The following is a 12,692-nucleotide window of genomic DNA, read 5'->3' as shown; positions in this document are numbered from 1 at the left end:
TATAGTATGTCGTCCAAAAATCGGTCAAAAAAGTCATAGTATAGTATGTCGTCCAAAATCAGTCAAAAAAATCATAGTATAATATGTCGCCCAAAATCGGTCATAAAAGTCATAGTATAGTATGTCGTCCAAAATCTGATCTAAATTAGCAACAACACTTCTTAGGATATCAGGAGGGACTCATTCCAATCAGGATTTGAACCTGGGTCTCCCATGTTAAAGGCCAAAGTGCTATCCATTACACCAACCATACTGCCCTAAATGTCTCAAAATAATCATGCTATAGTATGACATCCAAAATTAGTCAAAAAAGTTAAACTACAGTATGTCGTCCAAAATGTGTCAAAAAAGTCATAGTATAGTATGTCGTCCAAAATTAGTCAAAAAAAGTCGTAGTAAAGTATGTTGTCCAAAATTGGTCAAAAAAGTCATAGTATAGTATGTCATCCAAAATTGGTCAAAAAAGTCATAGTATAGTATGTCGTCCAAAATCTGTCAAAAAGTCATAGTATAGTATGTCGCCCTAAATGAGCCGTAGTCAAGTATGCCGCCCAAAATTGGTCAAAAGTCATAGTATAGTATGTCGCCCAATACCACAAAAAGTCATAGTATAGTATGTCGTCCAAAATCTGTCATAAAAGTCATAGTATAGTATGTCAGTCCAAAAATGTACAGAAAAGTCATGGGTTAGTATGTCATCCAAAATCACCCAAAATAGTCATAGTATAGTATGTCGTCCAAAATCAGTCAAAAAAGTCATAGTATAGTATGTCGTCCAAAATCAGTCAAAAAAGTCATAGTATAGTATGTTGTGCAAAATTCCAAAAGTCATAGTATAGTATGACGTCCAAAATCCAAAAGTCATAGTATAGTATGTGTCCAAAATGACCCACAAAGTCATAGCATAGTATGTCGTCCAAAATTATTTGTGTCTTCCACGATCAGTCAAAAAAGTCATAGTATAGTATTTGTCCAAAATGAGACAAAAAAGTCATAGTATAGTATGTCTTTCAAAATTGGTCAAAAAAGTCATAGTATAGTATGTCTTCCAAAATCAGTCAAAAAAGTCATTGTATAGTATGTCGTCCAAAATTATTCGTGTCTTCCACGATCAGTCAAAAAAGTTATAGCATAGTTGTTGTCCAAAATCATCAAAAAAGTCATCGTATAGTTGACCGTGAGTTAGATGAAGGTAAAAGGAGACAGTCATCTTAAATGACACATGCCAATAAAACACAAACAAGGAGAAGATAGAAGGCATTTATTTGTATTCACTGACCTCAGTTATCAGTAATATTTATGTCAAGTCCATAAAGAATACATCTTTTACCATAATTCCAAGTGTTATTTGGCTTCAAGGCCCTTTAAAAATAGATTATTGTTGCGTGTACAATTAAATATAATACAGTATATATTATTATTATATATATTTAAGTATGACTTTTTTCACATTTTGGACGACATACTGAAGTATGACTTTTTGTCACAATTTGGAGGACATGCCAAAGTATGACTTTTTTGTCACGTTTTGGATGAGATACTAACCTATGATTTTTTTCACATTTTGGACAACATACCACCTATGACTTTGTCACAATTTGGAGGACACACCGAAGTTTGACTTTTTTTTATATTTTGGACGACATACTGAAGTATGACTTTTTGTCACATTTTGGACACATTTTAAACGAAATACTAATCTAGGACTTTTTTCACATTTTGGACACATTTCCGACGACATACTAATCAATGACATTTTTGTCACATTAACCCCTTTCGGTGTCTTAAATACATCCTATTTCGTAGAACCCTATTGAATTTTTAATTAGAGTGCAGCTTTTTAAAAATGGCAGCTTAAGTGCCATAATTTAGTTCCAATCTTCTTACCATTGAAACATGTTTTAACTAATGACAACCTTCCTATCATTTGCAATTAGAGAATTGAAATCATCCAGATATTGGTTTTCATGTCTCAGATGGGATTTAAACCACACCACTGTCACTAAAACACACACTGTGCTTCTCTGGCTATTTGTCTGTCAGAAATAATACGTGTAATTATACATTAATTATACATTACCTATAATTAAGTCTTACACACACATGCACCTGTTCTGGACATGACTAGGTGTCCAGAAATCCAATTATCTCCATGAGTGTGTGTGGGGTAAATACACATGACGTACCTGCACAGTTAGACAGTCTTTCATAAACCCAATAACAACCCTCTTTAAGCATTTTCACAGCTGAGCTTCCCATGTTCCATTATGTCTAATGCAAGGACGTCTTTTTTATGAATTTATGAATAAATTGAATTTCAGTTGAATTCAGTCACTGGAGTTAATATTTATGTGTAATAAATAGGTTTGTGCATGTGACGTGTATTGAAACAAGTTGGTGAATTAGATTAGGTAACGGTGGGAAAGGTTAGATCATTCTGTAATTATCTACAGCCACGTGGGGACACGTGGACAGAGGGTTATCATTAACAGTAAGAACAATGATTCATTCACTGTGTGTGTGTGTGTGTGTGTGAACTCCAGGGGTCGTATGTAAGGAGACAATGGGATATTCTTCCCCCACATGTCATTAATCAGTTGATCTGAGGACTGCACTCACTGTTCTCTACCGTTATTGTATTATTGAAGAACCAGAGAGGAGAGCGTGTGGACACAGTCATAGGACGACATCAAGATAACAATTGTTCCTCTAACGTTGCAAAAATGAATGCGCTTACACGCACAAAACGTCTGTAGTTGTTGACGTGTCGTTGTGTTTTGTTGCTACTCAACCATCGTTTATTGTAGTGATATTTGCTTCTTTCATTATTGTTTCACAGCAGAGAATTTTTTTTTTTTTAAATTGTCTGTTTCCAGTCTGGTTTTTTAATGTGCAAATCAAAAATGCACATAACAAAACAGCACCTTCTGTTCTTTATGCTGTTCCAACATGCAAAAAAAACAAAAACTACCTCTAACAATGTGTGTCACATCCTTCACTTCACTGAATTTGCATAAGTATAACCTTCATAAAGATGAGCAGACTTTCCAAAAAAATCACACAATAGCCCCTTTTTCACTAAAACATTTCCAGGAAATTTGGAAAATGGATTGAAATGAGGCTCATGGCGTACGGGGAAACTTCTTATAGATTCTTTAGCTTTTCCTGGACTTGTTTTGGTGTGTGCCGTCTTCTTTTAAAGATCTTGTTGCAGCACAAAGTCCTTCAGCACAAAGCCCTGCATCTGTAGAGTTCCTGGTAATCTGAAATGTCCCGTGTCGTGAGGAGGTACTTGTTCCGGTGAAAGTTTGGGTAAATGAGAAAAGTTCCTGAGGAGGAAAAGAGGCTCATGCTGCTTTAAACCCTTTATAATTCCCTCGCTTGGAATACTGACTTTAAGAGAATGAAAAAACAAGATTTTAGTGATGTAGTCATAGTGACTTTATATCCGTGCGTGAGCAGAGAAATGACACAAAACTAACTTTCATTGAAATCATTCAAATTAGCAGCAGTGAGGCAGAGAGAGGACAAAGAATTGTTTTTAAGTTTTAGGGATGTGCTTTTGCTCAGAGCTGAAGTCTCAACTCGCAGCAACAAAGGAAATGGCGAAATGAAAAAGGGACCAGAGAGGAATGGTATCGTATAAAGCAAACTGCAGGCACATTTAAATAAAGGAGGACTCTCTTATCCAGACGGTATATGGCAGAGTCTTATTGGCAGCTTTACTTTGTTTTTCTTTCTACATTATTTACACTTTTCTCTGGATGGAAACTTAAGTGATTTCTCTGGAGATTCCTGTGAACCCACTACTCTACTGCCCAAAACAAGAAGAATAGCAGGCATTAATAATTTGACTACGGACTGAGTAATGGCAGTCCACACACATGAACATGCCAGTAAGATGAATGGAGGCCCGAGTGGCTCTCACAAGCACAAGTTCTTCAAATCATGAAGAAAATCAATGAATAATGTTTGTTTTCTTGGGACTGAAGGTTCAGTGGCTCGTCAGTCTTTGTCGACTTACAGAATTTCAATTCTACGCTCAGCCACATTGTTTCTGTAGGATAGTTTTTATTCTGCTGTTTTATTTGTGATCATGTTCTTTCTTAATCAAGACTCCAGCCATTTGGTCAATGAACAAACGAGCCAACAACTATGAGAGTGTTTTAGTGGACGATATGAACACACAATACGAAGGTCACTCGAAGTGTGTCGAGCGGATCGAGGCTTTGCTTCGCCGGAACGTCGATGATCACAAATCCAAGCGCGGCCTCATTGATTCTGATTGATCAGTCATATCACACAGAGACCACAGACGCGCAGCTTGACAGCTTATTACGTATAAAGTTGTTTATCATGTAACAGCCCATTCACCGCACAGCTTCAATGATTTTCAATGCAGTGTGATCCATTTATTATTTTTGGTTCAGCAGTCAGCACAGTGGTGCCAGTCATTTGCATGTTCTTCCCAGTGTGTGTGTGTGTGTGTTTCCACTTGTATTTGTTAGCTCAAAACCTGGTTCTAATGAGACAGAACCTGACTTCTGGCGAACTTTAGGGCTAAGATTTGAATAGTTATGAGGTTATCGGTAGGGATAACACTTTGTTTAAGCTCTCCAAATGAATGGAAGTCAATGCAGTGTCCAAATATAATAAGAACAGTTGTGTAAACCTGTGTGTGTTGATGATTTATCACTTATTTTAACCAGAAAAAAAGTCTATTAACAATTTAATTGAAGAAAAACTAGAGTTTTACTTAAATAAAAACACTGTAGTTGTACATGAACACCAGATGTGTGTTTTAAATTTGAATTTAGAATTTCGTCTTGACCATGTCTATGTGACTAAACAGGCGTACCTAATTAAGTGGCTATGGACTCTCCATGATTCTCCATCCCTGGGATGGTACAGTATATATCTTGGGCATCACTGACGGAGACAATTGAGGTGACCACACAAAACAAAGATATGTCAACCAGAAACGAGGTAAAAAATAATGAACTCTTTAATAAAAAATACATTTATAAATTGGCAGCATTGACTTCTCTTAAACATTTCCATTAACCCAGGAGGAGAGCAACAAAGAAAACCACCTGTACGGTCGGCATTTAAAATGAACCACATCCTGGGGAGCAAACGTGTACAAAGTTGCAAGAAATGACAAGTTGGTCTGAAGGAAAATCAGCAACAACAACAACAACAACAAAAAAATACAGTTTGTGATAAAACAAAGACGAAACTGAACAGAGGTTTTTTTCCAACATCGGTGTCGACGGCACAATATTGCTTTGTGTCGATCTCAACACCATGAGGTTCAGTCCTTCTAATACAGATACAGCAGCTTGGTATGAAGACAAACACACGGACAGACGAGAGGCAGCTCTCACAAGTTGTCCTTCCACACCGATTTAAAGTCAGCTTTGCCAACACAAACCCCAGAGGGCATTATGGGAAAAAAAAAACTGACTCTGGACCAGTGTTTGAGGACAGCTTCATCCTACTCTGGGGAGGATGAAACACATTACACTGAAAACTGTGCATTTAATTACCAGGACACGACATTTCAGAGACGAAAGCTGAATGGTTTCTTCATGACTGTGTGGCACTGACGACAGGCAGACAGACAGACAGACAGACAGACTGGGGGTTCACAGGTTATACAGCAGCCTTATTGCACACGGGAGAAAAGGGACGACTGGCTTTCTACAATCATTCCAGTCCGTCCTTGAAAAATATTCTCTGTTTTAATCGAAACAGATTGTGCTTGGTTGTGTTACATACTGGGTGGGGTTTGTGGACACAAGGATGTGTTCGACGTATGGAGCAACTCCAGTGCATACATATGGCCATAGACCTTTATATGGTAATTAAATAGATGAGTACCAGGTGGTTAGTTGCTTTACGCTATAGAAAACAGCACCACAGGGATCATATGTGATGACCAAAGCTAAACACTGCTTTCAGCATTTGGTCGACCGCATAAAAGCGGATTTCAATGCATTTTATTTTTTATTTTAAATTGCTTTTTCATCCAGATGAGTTGTCACAAGCTAAATGTGTCTGAAAAAAAGGTTTTCCACACTGAGAAGAAATATTGTTACGTCCAGAAGTGCGTTCATTCACAGCTGACATGTAGAAATGTTTTTTGAAATATTGCTTCAGACTCTGTTGACCAAAACAACACCGTGTATGTGATGATTAGGCAGCTTTCACTACATCAGTGTTATGAACTGCCAATATCAGAAAACAATAAGGAGTTTTGAGCACGTGCACAGGAGTTCTGTGAGGGCAAAGGTAGTTCAAAAGTATATGACTATAATATACAGTCAGAAATAGAAATCAGTGGCCAGTTGCACAAAGATAATTAAGATTGGTTTAACTTTTAGAGCAGTTCTTGTGGTGTAAACTGAGCTAAACTGTTATTCCACTGCAGGTTTTCTGTAATGACATTTCTACGTTGAGTTCTTCCACAGTGAACTTTGGTGCTTGAGTCAGGGCAGTCGAGCAATTCACTTTTGCTTAGTTTGAGATCCTCTTGTGTTTTAACGTGGGAAAAAAGAACTTCATTTACCCAGAATGTTTTAGAAAATGATTGAGATTTTAGAAAGGGCTTTGTGCAAAGTTAGTTCAGATGAAGTCTATCTTTGAGAAAATAACCCCCAGTATTTCATTCAAGTCATTTTATTGGCATAGCCGATAATGGAAATTAGTCTTATCACTGAGCTTTGTCTTTAAAATATATTACAATAAGTGTCTCATTAATTGAAGTGTATAATGGGAATACTACCATTATTGACTTCTGTTCTCATTCATTTGCTCCATTCTCCAGACTCGCTTGACCTTTGACTCCCATCACACAGTGTGCATTACTATGTTAAAACTAACTTTACTGAACCTCAAAATGCACATAATCATGGAAAATTGTCATACTAATAAAACCTGATAACAGTCAACAGGAAAATAACCTGCAAAATAACCTCAATATTAGCTGCGTGATTTGTGGCGGACTGATGTTTTACAGTGAAATAGAACTTATTTCATACACACTGATCTTGAGAACAATTGCTTCAAGTGTTAATGCAGATCCTGCACCTGCAACTTTCACTGGTCTACGTGTACAGTACACAGTTCAGGACAATGACGAGTAAATGAGATCCCAGTTTTCAGTCAAACTGTGCAAGCGCTCGGCAAACTCTGACACAATACTTCTTTAGAAAGTGCTAATGTATACATTGTGCTCGTCAACTCATCGTCAGCTTCACTCCCAACTCGACTGTGAATCAGTATTTCTCTGCATCCGATCATCAGTGTATTTATAGCAGAATCTGTGACAGAACAGTTTGTCTGGCCTTTTTTTTTTTTTATGCCTCTTCACAACTTTGAAACAATTGTGGGTGCGACCGACCGTCTGCACCTTTCTAAGAAGTGCAACAATGGCATATTTTTCCAACCAAAAAATATGATCCAAATTCATCTTTTCGCCACCAAATTAAATTCCTGTTTCATAGCATGAATGGAGCCATAACTAAGCAGATTTGTGTTATTCATTCACAATGTTTTTCCGAGGATGAAGTTCTAATCAGAGCTCAGCAGCTTGAGATTTCTGTCACCGTCTGCAAATAGAAAGGAAGTGTAGGTTAGACTGAGCTGGAATCCTAAATTTAATTATATTTTACATTTATTTGCAGGAGAAATTTTCAACTATTCAAGTGTTAAAACAATATTTTCCATAGTTTAATGAAGCAGAAAGTTTCCCCCAGCCAAATATGAGTCTCTGCTTCATTAACTTGAGTAATCTTATTGCATCACACTGCTGCCTACTGTCGGGGTGTGCTGTTAACTTCTAGACAAAGCTGCAGTATTACTATGTTTGGAGGAGGGAAAATAACCAGCAGTAGATTTTAATGGCATGTTTCCCAAAAAACAGATGTGTCAAATCTAATCCAGTGTCAGAATGTGGGGCAGGTTTAGAAATGTGCCCAACGAGCGTTACCTCTCACAAAATCCCACGTACGAGATTAAATATCTGGACCATGTTTTAAATGTAAATTAGAGGCTGAAAGTACATAAGTTCTCTTTCTGTACAGTCGTTAAAAGTTTCTGTTCTATGTGGGAAGCTACGGTCTGTATGCTGCTCCTTCACCTGAAAACAGGCTCTGTAAAGCAAAACTATCAGACCTGTCTGAGGGAGCGTTTGTGCTTATACAGCAGCAGTGCAGGGGCGGGTGGAGACAAGAAGTCTTTGTCCCATCAAACTGCTTAACCGCCAGGTTTCTTGAGCAGTAGAATACACTTCTTAAACTTTGTGTTTTCATTCAAACTCCAACCTCATCGCACTTTACTAGCCCAATGTTGCTGTTGCCTCCAGCCGTCTTGACATAAAGCAAATCACTTCCTGTGTGCAGTACAGACATTTGTTTATATTTAAAAGATACGCATTACAGTTACTGTACCTCTGCCTTGTGGATCCATAGTTATCTAACATCTGAGTGCTGGCCACCTCCAGGTTCCAGTCACACATCTCCAGCAGCTTTAGACACTCCAGCCTGCTCCTCAGACCCAAACAGAACAACTGCTCCACCTGCAGCCACAAAGAGAGGGGAGAAGGAAAGAGATGGGACTATAAAAGGTGTCACAATGTGAGTCAGTGTCCTTAATGTGAGTGTTTTTGCAGCAGTAATCATTTTGTAAAATGACTTCACTCTTCAAAGGAACTAAATGTCTTTGTTCAAATTGTCCTGTTGCTCAGATTGAAACCTCTGGGTTGCATTTTTCTTTTTTTTTGCACAACTATTACGAGCACTTGAGCTTCCCTTCCACTCACATCTTCCATCCCCCTCAGTTTCCCCAGATGGAGCCTGTTAAAAAGATACTGAAGGAAGCTTCAGACACATCCGTGACTCTAGCTGGCTCATCGCAGCAGTAATGGCTTGATTTTCCCTTAAGGATGAAAAGAGTTGCTGCTATCATATCAATTACATCGAGCACAAAAAAAAAAAAAAAAAAAAAGGTTTTTATAAATATGGACTCAAGCTTGACGTGAGATGCATTGAAATGGATCTCTAAGGGCCACTCTGCAGCAAAGCCCCATTTACCACTGAGGACTTTAGTTCCCTTTTAACAACTGCAGAGCTGCAATATAATAATCCACTTCACAGAGGCTTTGCTCTGGTGAACTGGTGCAATGTTTGGGAAACTGTGCACAAGTGTACCTGAGAGAATTGGGAGTGTTTTAAAAACAAAGGTTGGTGCCAAAAATATCTTCACTTTGCATTCAGTGCTGCAACATTAATCAATTAGTGATTGACTTACTTAATTAATGACCATCACTGTATTGTTTTGTGTAATTTAAAATAAAAGAATAAAACACATTCTGATTCAAGCTTCTTAAAGGTCAATTGTGAAAGATTTAATGACTTTAATTAATTTAAGAAGCTCAACAGACAGAAATCTTGTTTTAATCATGAAAAAAGCTTCAAATCGATTGATTGATTATTAAAAAAGTTGACGATTAACTGTTTCAGCTCTTAACGCTACCTTTCCCAACCGCATCAAGGAACTACGTTGGCCTAAGCACATCAGAGAGAATGTAGTCCTTCTTCATTTGCATAGTAAGCTTTCACTCCAAAACTGTCAAAAGTACATTACTGCGATTGTACTCGTATACAAACATAATTATGTGTAGTTATTTTCATTTTCTGCAGATAAATTGTCCTTTAAACATTAAATTTGAATATTTTCTGGTTTCTTTGCTCCTCCTATGTCAGTGAAAAGTATATCTCAAATGTCAAACAAGACATATGAAGGACATTTTATAGACCAAATAGCTAATCAGTTAATTGAAATAAAATAATTAGTTAAAGTGCAGACACATTTCCCAGCTGTCTCACCTTCAGGTAATGCACAGCTTTCTGGATGTTCCAGTTGTGCTTCTGGAGGGCAGCTTGGCACTCCTCCATCGTCACACCGTGAACTGCCTCCTGCACCTGTCTCACACAACAACAGTGTAAGTCTCTGCAACATCTGACAATGGATTTCTCCACTTCCTTATTCCTGCTAATGAACCGTGGTGCTCCCTTCCAAATCACTGCATCCCTTCCTCATGACGAAATCCTCAATATCAGCTTGACATAAATCATTCATGCACTTTATAAACTGACGGTCAAATTATATTTTTGGCACATATCAGAGCTTCTCCATGAACTTTGACCTAAAAAAAAAACCCTGATAGGAATCAATGTGCTGAGATTTAAGCGTCACTGCATTTCCCAAAGGCATAACCACCGGTCTTCTCACAAAATCTATTAAATAAGATTGAGTTCTACTAAATTTGTTTTAAGATATGCTACAGTGATCCTGCGTGTGTTGGGAGTTTCTAGCAGCAGTGGAATTATTTAATATAGAAAGAGGTTTAAAAGTGCTACTGTGCTGATTTGACACCTGTCCTAACAATATTCGCTCAGCGCCTCCTGCTGCTTGTATGACTGCTAGTTGTGTTTACTGCATGTCTATGTCTTGCATTGAACTTATTTCAATTTACAGATAATCCCAAATTCCCGCTAGAGTGTGCAGGCACAGATCTGTCCACTACAAAACATTAAGTGCTTGATCAGTGAAGAAGCTCTGGTGTTTTGCAGCGTCAATCTGGTTCAATATGTGGCCAAATCAATTTGTAAGCAAAAAATAACTCCACAGGTTCCTTTCACTGTTTAAATAAAGTTCTCAGCAAAAGACGGAAATTAATAAAACAAAAAATTGAATTAGTCAAACGACTCTAAGTTAAGATTCAAGTTGCTTTACGTCATAGTTTTGTTCAATTAATGATTTTAAAGCTGTCGTGTGTAACTGGGGTAAGTCTGAGGAAAGTTACACACTGGAGCTTTAAATCAGGAAATGGATACGCTGTCCAGTCATAAGAGGTATGAGCAATTAAACACTATTGTGTAAAAGGCCTTTTAAATCCCTCACTCATCGTGAATATGAAACACATACAGACATGAGGTACACCGTATGCTGTTAAATAAACAAGTTATTAGTTTCCAAGCATTAAAAATGAATATTACTTGAAGGTTACAAATGACACTACTGACGAGGACGGAAGCAAGCCCCTGTAATTACCAGAAACAGTTTTGTGTTTAAAAAAACAGAAGTTTAATACATCCGTTCCAATATCTCTGACCTTACCATTTTGACCTTGTCAGCTGAGTTTCCTCCTCCATCTGTCCTGGTACAGGAGGCAGTGACCACTGGTGCTGTCAACCCGTCTGAACAGACGCGAGGGAGGCTAAGTGATGTCCTCATCCCTGACCGTGGTCCACCCAGACTGCTGTTATTGTTGGACGAGAAATTAGCTTTCAGCTCACCCGGCTGAACGAAACCCTGTCCCTGGGCATGTCCCTGGACGGTCGGACTGTTGACCACCATGGGTCTGACAGTGGCAGTGTTAGCTTGCCGTACATGTCTCTCTTCCAGAACACTGACAGGAAGACTCTCTGCCTCCCTGAAAAAGCGGTCGTATCGGTCAAGGTACGGCGGCCTCTCCGGCAGGAGGTAATAGTGGGTGTTACTAACTTTACGTCCATCACGTACAATGGGAAGAATGCACGGGCCTTTACTGGTGGAGTCCTTCCCCTGTGCCTGGATCACTTTGGGCGCAGCATATTTTGGATCTGAGGCAAAGCTGTGTGTGGTAGGCATGAATTTACCTGGAGAGGTGGAGAGGTAGGAGCCATAGGTGTGTTGGGGAGGGCAGGATATAGGAGGAACCTGCATGGCAGTGGGACTGACAGAGTAAACTCTCTGCTGGGGGGAACCCACTAACAGGCCCATGGGACTAGGAGTCCTGGAGCCCGACTGGGACAAAGGGTCCCTAGGAGGGATCTGAGGTGGCCGGTTCTGATCTGAAGCTGAAATGTCCTCTGTATTGTCTGCTAGTGTCGGGGACAGAGAGAGATCCCTTGACCAGCGGGCAGATGTGTAGTCGCCCCTTTTTATCGGGCGAGGGGGGATAGGAACGCGTGGAGGTATTTGGGGTTTGTCCTCATTGGAGGAGAGGACAATCTGCTGGTCTCCCTCCTGGGTCTGAGGAGTTTGGGGAGATGAAGCCCAGGTCTGGGACGGGGAGCTTGACCGAGCAGCGACTGCCGCCGGCACGTTGAGCCTCCTCATGCACTCCTGCTGGAGTTCTTGGAAGATTTCTATGGACTGGGATAAGGATGTTGACAGACCCTGGCTCTGCTTGCTGGGTAGAAAGAGGTTGTCCTCCAGGCCTGGTCTGTCAGAAGCTCGGGAGACAAAAGCTGCTATCTGCACCTTCTGTTCACAGGAGAAAGCATCTTTGGTCTCATCTGAGGTCTGGACATCATTGTGCTCCTCTTCATGCTGTTGCTCTGAGCTGTTAATGGAGCTCACCTTTGTGAGGAAAGAAGATTTTAGATGTTTGTTGAAATTATCTAATAGAACCTGCAAAAATATGACCTGAACATACATTTTGAGTGATCTGATCACATGTGGGCAGCACTAGTTGGTGGACTTAACGTATGTATCGCAGTGCTTTGATTCACTTGCTCTTTATGGAGCACCTGCACATGTAGACACATCTATACGGTCAGTCTTGTTAGGAACATAATTTTGTTCTTGTGACAGGACGACAATGAGTATTTGAATAAAGAGCAGGTGAAGCCAGATCCAAT

The 12,692-nt window shown here is 39.3% G+C and overlaps 1 protein-coding gene across 1 annotated transcript; it reads right to left on the bottom strand.

The window, feature by feature from the left end:
- Positions 1-4,987: 4,987 nt before the first annotated feature.
- LOC122761155 (activated CDC42 kinase 1-like) lies at positions 4,988-12,504 on the bottom strand. Its single transcript, XM_044016343.1, has 4 exons — positions 11,185-12,504; positions 9,891-9,986; positions 8,454-8,581; positions 4,988-7,613 (listed from the first exon to the last, which is right to left on the bottom strand). Exons 1-4 carry the CDS (start codon positions 12,487-12,489, stop codon positions 7,607-7,609), a joined length of 1,536 nt encoding a protein of 511 aa, XP_043872278.1. The 5' UTR covers positions 12,490-12,504; the 3' UTR covers positions 4,988-7,606.
- Positions 12,505-12,692: the final 188 nt, after the last annotated feature.

The sequence above is a fragment of the Solea senegalensis genome, unplaced genomic scaffold (assembly GCF_019176455.1).
Source record: "Solea senegalensis isolate Sse05_10M unplaced genomic scaffold, IFAPA_SoseM_1 scf7180000014362, whole genome shotgun sequence".
NCBI classification, from domain to species: Eukaryota; Metazoa; Chordata; class Actinopteri; order Pleuronectiformes; family Soleidae; genus Solea; species Solea senegalensis.
Note: the sequence above shows the minus strand (reverse complement) of the source record. Positions and strands in the feature narration are given on the sequence as shown.

Excerpts from the sequence above, each read along its gene's own strand:
- LOC122761155 (XM_044016343.1), bottom strand. The coding sequence starts at position 12,489 with ATGTATGTTCAGGTCATATTTTTGCAGGTTCTATTAGATAATTTCAAC. Across the intron at positions 9,987-11,184 it reads CAGCTGACAAGGTCAAAATG|GTGCAGGAGGCAGTTCACGG; the intron begins GTAAGGTCAGAG and ends TGTGTGAGACAG. Across the intron at positions 8,582-9,890 it reads AAGCTGTGCATTACCTGAAG|GTGGAGCAGTTGTTCTGTTT; the intron begins GTGAGACAGCTG and ends TTGTGGCTGCAG.